Source organism: Temnothorax nylanderi, unplaced genomic scaffold (genome assembly GCF_030848795.1).
Source record: "Temnothorax nylanderi isolate EJ_2023f unplaced genomic scaffold, tnyl_v1.0 TNYL_tig0066_pilon, whole genome shotgun sequence".
Taxonomy (NCBI): Eukaryota; Metazoa; Arthropoda; class Insecta; order Hymenoptera; family Formicidae; genus Temnothorax; species Temnothorax nylanderi.
The window spans coordinates 658874-672504 of record NW_027249128.1 but is presented as its reverse complement, the minus strand read 5'-3'; the positions used below and the strand labels follow the sequence as shown (position 1 = coordinate 672504).

Sequence of the window (13631 nt, the reverse complement as noted above, 5' to 3'; positions counted from 1 at the left end):
TATGTAACTGCGAGTTATGTAGGCTACAATCGGCACACTTGATATACGGTTTGAGAAAGTGAACGTTTAGGCGCGAGACCTTTCATCAAGGAATACGCCGGGGGAGTACGCTGACGTTCGGCTGTACGTATGAAAGCGGCATGAAAGTATAATTAGTTTATAATTCTGTGTAACGAACTGCGCGGTCGAAAGGGTAATTGCGCGCGATTACAAATTTAACGCGAGGATTCGTCTCGCGACGCGCTCCGTCCGCGCGCTTCGCGAGAGCCGGATTGCGTAAAAACTTCGGCGACGTGTGCCGATCGTAATAAGTAGAGTCCTCCTTGCACAGCGAAATGCAAAGTTGCCCGAGGTATTATTCCGAGGGATCGACGAGGCTGCCTCGTATCACGCGAATACCCGGGGCTGAGAATAATAGGCGTTAAAAGTGACGTATTCTCACGGATACGCGCCGTTAATCCCGCAATACCGGGGCGTTTAAAGGCGTGCGATGGCGGCTGAAATTCGTTGATACTTTATCGCGGCACTGATCCGCGGAAGGCAATGTACCTTGGTCCTTGAATTCAAAATAGTACTCGCCGTCTCCGGCAAACCGGCTGCGTGCCACGCATGGAAACTTTCATTTTAATTCATGCGACTAGAGTACCTGCGAGAGCAGCAGAATTCGCTCCATTCCATTAGGATGTTACTTTCATTATTGCACAAATGAGATAATTGCGAAAGGTTCTCACGCAATTATTAATTAGAAATCAGGATTTATCTTTATCTCGTGATCTTTTCATTTCTTTTGCGCACAGTATTTAAATTAATGTTGTATAAGTAAAATGTCCGCAATGAACATATGTAATGACGTTTTCTATGCATATATTAAATATACGAAAATACAATGGCAGTAACAAAACTATTTATGCAAAACTAAAATTATATAATATTGTATAATGCAAATTTGTGTGTTAATTAAAATTCCGAAACAATAAACGGCTTCATAATTTTAAGGGGATATTGAATTGAAACCGGATGTAAATTTAAGAAAAACAGGGCGCCGTTTCTCTCGCGAAAACCATCTTTGACAGCAATTGTCCGCACAGAAATATAATAATTGGCGCAATCGAATGCACTTCGATAGCTGCGACAGTGTGCATTATGACCGACGAAAATCGTGATAAAACTCGTGAGTTATAGTTGGTTTATATAGCAGGCCCCCCCAACCGGTTTTAAATCCACGGCGACGCGATGACGCGAGATTTACGAGGCTCTTTTGTCGACGCGAATGCCTCGGGACGCTCGCAGCCGTTGTTTTATTACGGCGCTGAGTTGCAAGTGCAAGCCTTTATCAAGATGTCGAGTGAAATCATGTAACAATTACAAACGATTAATGAATGTATTTAGCTCTGTAGAACGCTGAAGTGATGTAATTGCCAATCAACATTAACATCATTTAACGTATAATATCAAAGGATCGTAATCATCCCAGTTTTTTCTCGGCATTTGCTATTACTCACGCGGGGTTATTGATTTCACCTTTATGCACGGTAGTACCGAGAAGTACTCTAATTTAAAAGCGGCAGATGGTCGAGATTGCACGTTAAAGTTGATTATCGATAATCTTGTTTATAGCGCATTTCAGGATTCCAATCTAGTTTAGAATTGTGTTGTGTATGTCAAAATCAGGTCAATTGTTCAAATGGATATTCTCGGGCCTTTTTGTAAAGATGCTTCATTCTCTTATTAATTATGCATTATGCGAGATTCGTTTAAGAATGTAGCGACGGTGTTCTCCGAGGTCTTAAAATACCTGTAACAATTTTGAAATTTTATTCGCATAAATCGCCGACAGAAGAGCTGGTAGCGCGAGAAATGATCGTAGGATTTCATACGTTAATCTAGGATATCTTAATGTTTACAAATTATGTCACATGATTGTAAATTATCTCCTGTATCCAAAAATCCCGTGTATATAAATTATTTCAGATTTACGTAACAGCGTGGCAGTTTGGTTTTTTTCCGTTTATAATCTCGAGATTAATATAAGCGCGAATATTTGTCGCACGATATAATTTCCATTTAAAAAGAAGATTAACAACGAGATGATTTAATTAATTATGGTTTTGATCTTTAACACTTCTTGCAATTTATCACTTTTATCGATTACTATTAATATTAATTGACAAAGTTAGACATACATTTTCTTTATTTTAATTTACTTAACGAGAATATCGTAATAACGTGATTGTAAAAACGTAATTCAATTAATACCATTAATTGCATCATTATTATGTTTTTTTTTCTTGCCACTTATGCGGCATCAGTTCAAACCGTGTACGACTAATGTTTGCAATTTCTTCTGTGATTAAGAATGCTGAGAACAATTAGTCATACTTCTGTGATTAAGTTGGTGCATTCGCTCGCGATGCATTATGTAATTCTTCTATCTTTGGCGTTAAGTGATATGATGTAGTTTTATGTAGAATATATCTAGAGAGGAATATCAGTATCTTGGCGCCAATTGATGTGATGTAATTTTATCTAGAAAGAAGATAAGAGAGGTTGGTTTGATGTGTTAGCTCTTGAGAAGTTTTCTTTACAATTATTATTATATTAAATATTACTTGAATACTGTAATGAATATTAACAATGCTAATTAATGTTACGTTTTATAAAGCATTTCCCAATAATGCAATCATATTTTGATTAAATCCCATCACTTTTCATAACTAAATTTCCAATATTTTCAACTTGACAAAATTAAATCTCAAATTAAAACAAACTTTTTGAAAATCAAACAAATAGCATTTGACTATTTAAAATGTCTTAAAATTATTTTTCAATAACTTGTAATAAAATTAAAAAATTGATAATATAATAATTTTATCATTAAGAAAAAATAATTCAAAATTTGTCAACGATTTTTTCCTTTATTATTCCTGTTATTATTTATAGATGTATGTTTAAAGAATTGTCCGCAGAAAATATGTATAACAACGTGCCATTACTTAATGAAATGATAACAAACGTGTCTAGTTTTTGAAACAATATTTACGTAGTGCGAAGTTTATTATATCAGATTTTTAGCGAGCTTTTTGCTCGTCCCGCCCACGTGGGCGAGAGTGCGTTAATGCGCAATGACAAAAATACTCGTTGCTTTTGCGGGTTATCGACCTCAAAACGTCCAGACGCTTTTCGGACTAAACCCTCTTGAATTCGCGCGGATAATTCGTGGGTCGAGACTATGGAAATTGGGGATCGTGTCCGCAATACCGATCATGATGCAGCAGCAGCTCAACGTTCGTTTGTCTCAAACATTCCTATCACACAAGTATCTTTTTTTTACGATTTAAAAGCGATTTAATTGTATTATAACATTTCTAAAGTGTGAAAATTATAGCATCGATCAATGCTGCCACGTAATCAAATTGGCATAAGAGATCAGATCTTATCGTTTAATTAATTAATACTACAGAAAAATTTTTCCGCTGTTAGAACACTCATTAAGCAATCAGACTCGAAAAGATACTAATCGCGGGAGATAACGAAATAAGATAAAACTAGTAAAGAAGCCAATTTATTTGATTCGATCATTTTTTTCGCGTGTATCAATACGTACATCTTGACATTAACATATCTTTAATTAATCCTGACATTTCTCTGAAAATATCCTATAAATATTGCTCGACTTAGCGATTGTACGTTTTCCGAGCCGCAATTACTACAGATGTTAGGCGTAAACAGAGCTCGTATCGTAAGAATATTTTCCTGTAGAAATGCTGCAACAGGATATGACAGCATTTGCGGTGCGAATATTACGCTTGCGAGTAGAACAAGATGCTAGGGCAGAAACCAGATCTCGGTTTATTACTTTGAGTTACTTTATCGTCGCGATGCGATGATTTCCGCGGTCTACTAAGGAATCTTCGTTATTGGTTACTCGTGAATGAGATTCAGAATAGTTAAGGCTAAACGGTGGCACGTACCTGACAATCTTCTCTCTTGCGAAGCTTTCATAATTGGCGTATCAAGGTTATGCTTCTCCAAGGCAGCAGGTGAAAGCCTTTTGAATGTAGATTTTAGGGAGATTCCTTCTTGTCAGAATTTATCCTTCTGGGAAAATATAACAAGATGTCGTTTAAAGACGAGCGAACGACGAATTGAATAAAAATTAGTAACTTTTATGACATAATGATTTAAAGATATAACTGATATTGCTGGTAACCAGAAGAATCAATACAGAACAAGTTACGGTGAATCAATTCGAAAGAGAGAATTTTAATTTAAAATCTGATTATCATATTTATTAACGATTCCAGTTAACATTGAGATTTGTGTATGTGCATATGTATATAAAATCTTATAACATAAAATACTGAATGTATACATATAAACAGTATATGTAATATGAAAATAATATCGTATTTCAAAATTGTTTAATTATGATCGAGAAGACATCAGTACATCATATAAAAACATTATCCGTCATGCAACTTTCTCGAGCGATAAAATTATGATATTTTTTAAGATTAATTGAATTAACTACCTACATTTATTAATTAAATTGAGCTGGGAAGTATCGCAGTTACATTCTAATTTACTTCTTCAGGCAGGAACGGGTTTCATGAAAAAGACATGTATTTTGTTTCTCAAAGATGATGCGGGAGAGCAGGTTCATATCTTGTCCATTGAGTGTAACCTTTCCGATAACAAGACGCCGCATTACCGGTTTTATCAGGAAAAAAAAAGTCAAAAAGTTCTTCCATGAATAGACCCAACGATAAATCGTCGCGTTGTACAACATCATAAAACTTAATTAACTCGAGCAATTGGCGCGCGATCGCGTTTTTCTAGACCGAGAAAACGATCGAACGATTAGTATCCTTTTATCAATCCTCTTTTATCAATTTACGTATTATGTATATAGCAATCAATTTTCTCTCGCATATCTAATTAACGCGCCACGAGCGATGCGAGACGCGACTAATCAGCATTATAAAAGCCTTAAGTAAAAGAATTACAAAGAACACGTCCAGTTTGGCAGGATGAGAAATAAGGAAGTCAGATGTTCGTTATCTTTTATTCGCTCCTTAATTATTACTTAATCACGCGGTGATGCTAGTGTTTACCGCGGTCGGTAATCATAATGCGTGTAATATGCCACGACAGGTAGTGATAATTAGGAGTCTCTTCGATTCTCTATCGAGGTAAAATAAAGAGCTTTTTTTTAAAAAGAGTAGCAAAATTCAATTTTTGTTAGGATTAGTTATTGATAATGTTGATCAGGAATTCTAAGGGCATACTTTCTATTTATATTAAACTTGGATATTTTGTAATAAAAACGAGAATACACAAGTGCGCGACAAAATATAGTATATTTAGGAGATATGAGTACATAAAAACCATTATACCGTATAGTAATTACGAGTGACAACTGACTGGTTAAGTAGCAGCGCGAATAAAGGCAGAAGAACAAGCCCGGGCTCTGCATATGCGTTCTTACGCGGAACATGTACTCGGACGAGTTAGTCCATTAGCGTCGTACATTCCTACTAATTATCATAAATGCCAAGTAGACGTAGTGGTACACGGACCCGGTCGTCCGTGGATTTGCGCGAATCCAAACGTCGCGACGCGACGCGTCGAGGGCATTAATGCGGCCAGTTGCGCGGTTTCTTGGATGACGCGCGCACTCGTGCGATATAGCTATTCACGTCTCGCCTCGTAATTCTACGTTTTAAGCTTACTCTCGCGTGAAATCGGGGTATACGGCAATGACACCTTCGAGCCGATCTCGAGTGTTCTGTCTCCTTAATCCGTCTCATTCACGAAAGTGCCACCCTTAAATACAGTTCGCCGTAATTTATTGCACACCGCTCGCCACGGCACACTCTGATAAAGATAACCAAGAGATCCGAGGGAAGTGGTATGCTTTTAAGTCGCGCCAACTGATGAGAGCGAAAGTTTATTACTATTGTACAATCCTTCATCGAGTAGTCGGCATAACTGCTTGCGAGAATTATCTGTCAACCACCACGCACATTTATCGAAATAGTTTCAGTGAAAGTGTCTACTTATTATCGATTAGTGTGAGATTTAGTTTTACGAATGTGAAAAATTAAAACTTCCTTCTTGGTTATAATATTTGATTTTATGCCGTACTTTCTCTTAAAACTACGAAATTCTCTACTTATTTCTATAAAATATTAAAAATTTTCTACAAAATATTAAATTAACATTTAAAAAAAATCTTAAATCTGAGATTGCATCATTTGAGACACTTTAGTTGAAAAAAGAACCTGCTGACTTCTGAAGTTATTCGAAAATTTCTTATCTCACCGTTATCTCTATCGTTGAGGGTTAAAAATGCGGACGAATAAAGGTTTTTAAAGACTGGGAGGAAGGAAAGACCGGAGGTAGTAGATCGGCATCTTTCGCCTACGCGGTCGATGATTTGCGCGTGATCGCGGACAACGAGGAGGGAAAGAGGGAGGACCGGTTTCTGAACTTGATAAGAGGATGACGTGAGAAACTCTTGAGTCGAGAACATGCATGGGGGACGCTGTTTTGTGACGGCGGTCGAACGAAGACGGACGATCCGATCGAGAGACGAGAGCGCGGCGAAGAGAGACTGAGAGAGAAATAGGGAAAGAGAGATGGAAAGAGATGGGAGAGAGGAAGAGGGAGAGCGGTCCATCTCTCCAGGAGAGAGCGGAGACGAGATCGTTTGTATGCGCCATTTCGCTCCACCGGACCAGTTTTCGTGCAGGTACCCCAAAGCGATACGGTCCTCGCGGAATACTTCAAGGGCCGGCATCTGCTTCTTACAAGTTTGAGCTTGTTCTCATTGTCGTTATACCTCCAGATTAATCTACTTGAGTGATACTTGTCTTTAAGACCGTCAAATTGCATACTTTCGTAGTCTCGCAGCCCACCGGTTACTCCGTAACCTAATTGCGAATCGTATATGGCTGAGTAATTAAATATAATACATATAATTATACATCATTTCATTTATTTTCTATCATATCGGTTAGTTTAATAAATATATTTTTGTAATAATACTTTAAAGCATATCTAAATGTTAATAAGAATTTTTTTTATTTATGCTCAATATTTTCTTAGCAAAAATTTGTCACTGTTTGTCGCAACTCTTTCTAATTAATTGTTTCTAACTAATTAACATTTTACTAAACTACAATCTTTAACGAATTAAACATAAGGTTTTGTTATAAAGTAATACTAATAAAAAATTATTGATTTTAAATATTATAGCTTAAACACTATGTTTTTCATAATTTTGTTAAAGAATTAAGCTGAAATTAGTTGAAGAATTTATCAGTAAGAAGTGAATTTACCGCATATATTTAACCAGAATATTTCTTGTATTTTGGGAAAATAAAATCTTATATTTTCTACAAATAATAAAAAAAAATTATTTTCACGAGATCTTCGAATTTTGTCATTCGTGCATCTCATTCTACAATTCTTGCAATTAAGTTTGAATATAATTTATTTGCGATCTCGTATAATTTCTTGAACCTATTGTTGAATTCGCCAATCGAGCTTCATTTCAACCAAAGATTTCTATTCACGATGAGTTTCGGCGCGACATGAATAATTGCTCGGGCGTGCGTCGAGTCTGTCTAATCGTTGGCATTAGTTAATTTCGCTTAGAGTCACGGGTGCTCATATAGTCACGAACTTACGATTCATTATTGTCGGTGTTCGCCCAACCCTAACTTTCATTGAGTTCGACTCAAAGTCAGCCGCCCGATGGGCAGTAACTGTCGTGAAAAGTGAGCCGACAAAGAAAGATTCCGCGTCTTCGAGGATTTTTACGGCATGACTCGAACGAACCCGGGGACCCTTAAGTGCACGCGGCCATTTGCATATGAACGCCGCTTAAGATTCTCTGGGTGCGCTCTAGAAGGAAGAAGAAGGACCCGTCCTCTTTCTCCCTTTCGTGCTTCACGCGAGACATTTTCGAACAATTACAGATAATCGTGTGAATAAATCTCTTGTGGCCTATAATATATTCCGCGAATTTTATTTAAATTCTTTTATTCAAATCACTCACACAAATCTCACTATATGCTTGTGACTTAATCAATAACTTTACTTATGCGAATTTGATTTTAACATATTAAAAAAATTAACGCTATTTTAATCCTGATTTTTTAACCATGTACTTGATATTCTTTGACGTTAATGTTATATATTACTTTAGCATCTCATTCTCGAATAAGAAAATATTTTATTTCGAACTATATATATCGAGAAGGCGATATATACTTGTGTGCCGAAGTATTAATCTGCAAAAATGTCTTTCGAACTGACGAAGTCAGATTCGTAATCATCGATGAATATTAAAAAGACGTACTTAATAAGAGTTGCCTGGAGACGAAATTGAAGTTTCTATTTGTCCTCGTGTCTGCTTCAGGAAGTCACTGTGTCGCAGCGTTGTCCGGTCGGGTATCCTACGAGGTTCGCGCGTTGTGTCGTACATGCTTATGCGATTTCAGACGGATTCGCCTAAGCAATTCTAATGTCGCAACGACGACAATGTGCCGCTACGCGACCTATCTGCTCTTTCTACTGATTAAATATTCAGCATAGTAAAACCAAAGTAATGATCTTCCCGGTTTATCTTGGCTACAATTCGTCAAATATACCGCACTAAAATTTGGTAGATCATAATCTGTTTCTTTCGGGAGAAAGCCGCTTCAGGAAATTACCTTTCCAAACTTAATTTTTCATATTTTTTGAAGAAAAATGCCTGTATTTTTAACGAAAACTGAAAAGCGATTTGGAATTCAGCTGTCGAATAATTGAAACAACGAATTCGCACTTTCTTTGTTTGTTCTTTTTATATAATACCTATATACATAAATTTCAGAAAATGTATCGAAAACATGTAAATGCGTATTTTATGCATTGACTATGACATATTTCATTCACACACAGACGATCACGAAAAAAATCCACTTATTTTTTCATATAACTTTGATTTCCTCTCGGGAATCTCGGCACATAGTGCGATCGCTATGAAGGCGACCTAAGTTTTCTCGAAGGTCCAGTCCCGGGGCTCGAATAATTTACGCGTCGATCAGTAAATCTCGCATAATTGCCCTACGATTTGCCGGCGACTTCGATAATTGCCGTTGCAAGCGATAGAGGCCGAGCGAGAGGTTTCTTGAGCGTTATCGATAAATCACGACGGCAGAATATATCCAGTCCGTAAACTTCCTCCCGTATCGAAGCACCGTTAGAAACGCTCCGATTGGTCGACACGACGTGGCTTCCTCTTCTCCAAGCCTCCGTAGCCTCGCGACCTTGAGTCTAGGAAACGTTCGCACACCATCACCCTCTTCGGGTTCCGCTTCACTCCTTCCCTCGTCTATTTCTGAAGTCTTGAATTAGATCCGTCTAGAGCGGCCGCGACTTCCGCCAACGTCACGTCGCCGTCGTATAGAATGCTATGGCACTTGCCCGCTGACGAACTGGTTATAAGGTGACGAACAAAACGAGAAAAGACAAATGGTGTCTCGCTTCTTTAACTCTCGACGAAACCTTAACGCCTGCTCTACTTATAATCCTTCCAGCTGTCGCTTCGGTGTTCTTAATTATGTAATAAGTCGGTGTGTTTGGACCGTTTGGACTTATATGAAATTAGAACTGACCATTCGACCATTGATCCTCGCAAGCTCTAGTATTCGAGATGTCGGTTTTTCATCGTAAATCTTTTTTGTGTTTTTGTATAACTTTGTGTCATGTCAACTTTCGTATATTTTGAAAACTGTCAGAGAACAAAAAAGATGTTATAGAGAAAACTATTCTTTAAAGAATCTGATTCGATCATGTAACGTTATTAAATCCACAAATTTATGTCATTAAAATACGGCTTATTGTCTCGGAACTTAAAATGAACAAGCACAGAATATGGGAGTGATTCTACTCAATGACAGCTAATTTTAATGATGAAAAGCAGCGGTCATTGTCCGATTTCTGCCATTGAACTTTACTAATATCTTGTTCAAGTATTATTCAGCATCTGTCACTTTCTTCCTTTCGCTGATCTCTCGAGATCTCTTGACAGAACGCGTGCGGGAGAACGCCGCTTCCCAGACGTGCTAAACTGGACAGTAATAAATTCGGCAAAAACTCCGGACGACGCTAATCCGTGTGCGGATCGCGTGAACAGATTTGTTTGAGATCACTTTCGAAATAGTATGCGAATTATGGTGCAACGGAATGTGGAGTAAGCGATTAGCATTTTCGCTTGCGATATATTCTTGATTACGCAATGAATATGAATCAGCGAACGATACTTTTCGAGAATGTGAATGAATTATTTCGAAATCTTTATTTGAAATGTCAGAGATTATTATTTTGAGTTAATGGAACATTATATAGATTAATTAGGAAATTATTTAAAAGAGGAGAGGAAAGAAGGATCGAAAATCTACAGCTGTAGTTAATTAGGATTATTTTTATATGGCTGCATATATAGTGCATATATTATGCTTTTATTTCTTCGTATATTTACATCACGATTTAATCTCTTTGTTTCTTTTTAAGTTATATTAAAAAATTGAAACGTAACTGACGTTTGTTTTAACTCATTTCTATCGATAAATTAATTTATTGTGTATATGAATGGTTAATTCGTTAATTGAAGATCTTCATCTCGAACGGTTCTTCGATCGTTTGTTTGTCGACACGTCGCATTCGATTTCTTAATCCACTGAACATAAAACAATTCGTCCGAGTGCTTGATGAATGAAAGCTAATGAAGGTTGCGAACGTAGCTATTCAAGATATCTCGGACGTATATACTAGAATCTTGGGAACCTGTTCCATCGGGCGCATCGTGCATCTAACGGATTGCCAGGCACGCTGGTTGCTATTCTTGACAAATTATCTTATTTCCATCGATATTGATCCGATACTTTGCGATTTTGCGCAAGAAATTTAATTAGTATTTTACCAGGTTGATCGATATCTACACGGCAACGTGTTAATTTAACCATAAAAGTCGTGAATTTCCCTACCCGCGCGATAATGATAGTCATTGGCCTCCAAGCGATTTAAATGTCTTGATACGATGGCCACTTGCGGCTCTAAATTTCAAATGTCTTGCGTCATTGACAAGATAATGTTGATACGCGTGTAAAGCTATCTTTTTCAGATCGCAAAACGATCGATAGAATCGACCGATAATTGTACGGATTTCTAAACGGTAAGAGCCGATGTAATTGAGCCAATCAATAATTTCGCTACAGACGGAAAAAATGTCGTTTGGTGCGTTAAGTAATTTAAGAGACCAAACGTCTTGGTTGCGAGATTCGGTTGCGAGGTAGAACCTGTTAGCACGTGTCTGACTTCGAGTAGAATTAGACCTTACACAAATACTTCAACTGGTTCCTTCGCTTTGCTTCGCCATTATGTAAGCGAATCACGAAGTACGGATGGAACTTCGTTTGCTAACCGTGCGATTAACGAAGTAGAAAAGTGATTGAAGGCACTATTGAGCCTCTAGGCACGTACTTCATATACGTACTGGATTCTCCTTGAATTAAGGAAGGCGGATATATATATCATTGCCAAAGCACGGATACATTTTCGCGGAAATGTGGGAATGTCGGTGAGAGAGAAGCTACTAACGGATTATCGGCAAATATATTCGATGCAGACGCCTTTGGAATATTATTAATTTATCTTTGTCTTTGATGTAGATATCATAAAATGATGAAAACAGTTTTCTCCGAGATTTTATTAATGAGAGCAAGCATAACTTAGCTATAATTACTAGGGCATTGAAAATGCATTTCTATTTTTCTTTAATTTTATAATTTGACTTTTATGTTTCCTTTATTTTTGCTTATGCAGAGCGCAAGGCGTATTTATTATTGGCTGACAGCGGACTATTTTTTGAATTATGCATAATTGAATCGTTCGTTGACTCTTGTCGTTAATCGGTCTTGCTAATATCTTTCAAACCTCTAAAATCTTCCGGTTTTTACGTTCGACACTTTCAAGGAGACTTAATGAGTTTCGAACATTTAGCAGCTCTTCCATCGGTAGCCGGTCACTGTCCTCGAGAACTTCGCCGATATTTCGCACGCTGTATTTCTCTTCAACGTTTCATCACTGTAGAAACGATGTATGAGGTTTCTGATCGAAGCTCATTCATGCTGGCGAGCGAAGTGGAACGAAGGTTAGACATTTACCTCAATCTTTGTTGGTTACGCGGTTCAAGTGTGTTTCAATAGCGTGACGCAATACTTATAGATTTAGCGTGTTTCAGAAGAAAACATCGTCTGTTTAATATAATAAATACGTTGTAAAATGTGCGTTATAGATTGCAGATGGAAAGTTTTCTTTAGCGTTTGACTCGAAACGGTATGATGTTCTTTGCGTGAGGGACATTCTGATTACTCCCAATGACTTCGGACTTACATGTATACCTGCTCTTTATTGGACATCACCGTCCACTCATAAATTCACTTTTAAATGCAAATTTTGACAAACGCTCGAACGAAAAAATGCCGACAGCGGAATTCTCGAATTCGAATTATTGAGATGATTATAATAGTGATAATTAGTTTTATTATCTTTATAACTGTGTACATTTTACACTGCGTTAACAAAAATATGTAACATGTGATTTGTATGAGAAAATTTCTGTCTTTCTTTCTGTTTCTCTCTCTCTCTCTCTCTCTCTCTCTCTCTCTCTCTCTCTCTCTCTCTCTCTCTCGTAACTTAAAAAAAACTGCATCCAATTATATACTCGTTCAATATATACGTCGAAAGATTTTAATAATTTAATACCTATGTGTTTAAAAAAGAATGGAACAATAAACACATGATTATACTGTTCACGAAAAAAAATAATGGCTTTTATAAAACTTATGAGAACTCTTGAGCGACGTCATCTTTGTCATGGGGATATTCAAACCAAATTCGAGATCATAAATTGAACGCTGATAAGAAATCGCGTTAATTTGTTAATTCTCGTTACACCGATGGCGAAAATTTTTTATAGATGAAGGACTCGATAAACGTTTCGCTTTTCAACTTTCGTAATATTCGACTCGGACACGGTTTCGTGCTGGCGATTTTGCTGGATGCAATCGTATCTGCGTTATATTCGCCGCGTTTATCCCTGGCCGCAAACCACACAAGCGGTGCAATTAACGGAATCATTCGATATCGCATTATTTCTATTCATTCATTATTTATCAGCCGTTACTTATGTATTTCTTTCGGTCTTTGTCTCGCCGGTCCCTCGTTATTTCACATTTAATTACGGCGATTCTCTCCCGGCCCGCAGGTGTACAAAAGCCTGGACATCGTTACCGCGAAGGTGACCCCGGCGGAAAGAAAGGCGGCGCCGCATCACATGCTGGACATCGTGGATCCGCTGACCAACTTCTCCGTAATCGACTTCAGGGACATGGCCCTGCCGATCGTAATCGTCACATCTCGTTCTCTTTTTCCGCGCTAACGGAGATTGCCGACGTTTAATGTGACAGCTATAATTACGCGACATTAAAGACGATCGTTATAATCTCTTAAGAACTCGCGGATTATATCTTCTGATAAACTAGCGAAAAATTTCATAATTTGCGATAATAATGATT

The 13631-nt window shown here is 37.5% G+C and overlaps 2 protein-coding genes across 3 annotated transcripts in view; one reads left to right on the top strand and one right to left on the bottom strand.

Moving 5' to 3' along the window:
- Positions 1–13631, bottom strand: part of Mp (collagen XV/XVIII-type protein multiplexin) — a 480457-nt gene that overhangs the window by 329935 nt on the left and 136891 nt on the right. Inside the window, exon 3 of the mRNA XM_071708353.1 lies at positions 3972–4098. The gene's annotated coding sequence lies outside the window, so the exon portion shown is untranslated. The remainder of the gene's footprint in view (positions 1–3971; positions 4099–13631) is intronic.
- Positions 1–13631, top strand: part of LOC139773702 (tRNA dimethylallyltransferase) — a 70374-nt gene that overhangs the window by 3946 nt on the left and 52797 nt on the right. For both annotated transcript variants that reach the window (XM_071708359.1, XM_071708357.1), the window contains exon 2: positions 13322–13459. In XM_071708359.1, the coding sequence (XP_071564460.1) occupies positions 13322–13459 (138 nt within the window). The remainder of the gene's footprint in view (positions 1–13321; positions 13460–13631) is intronic.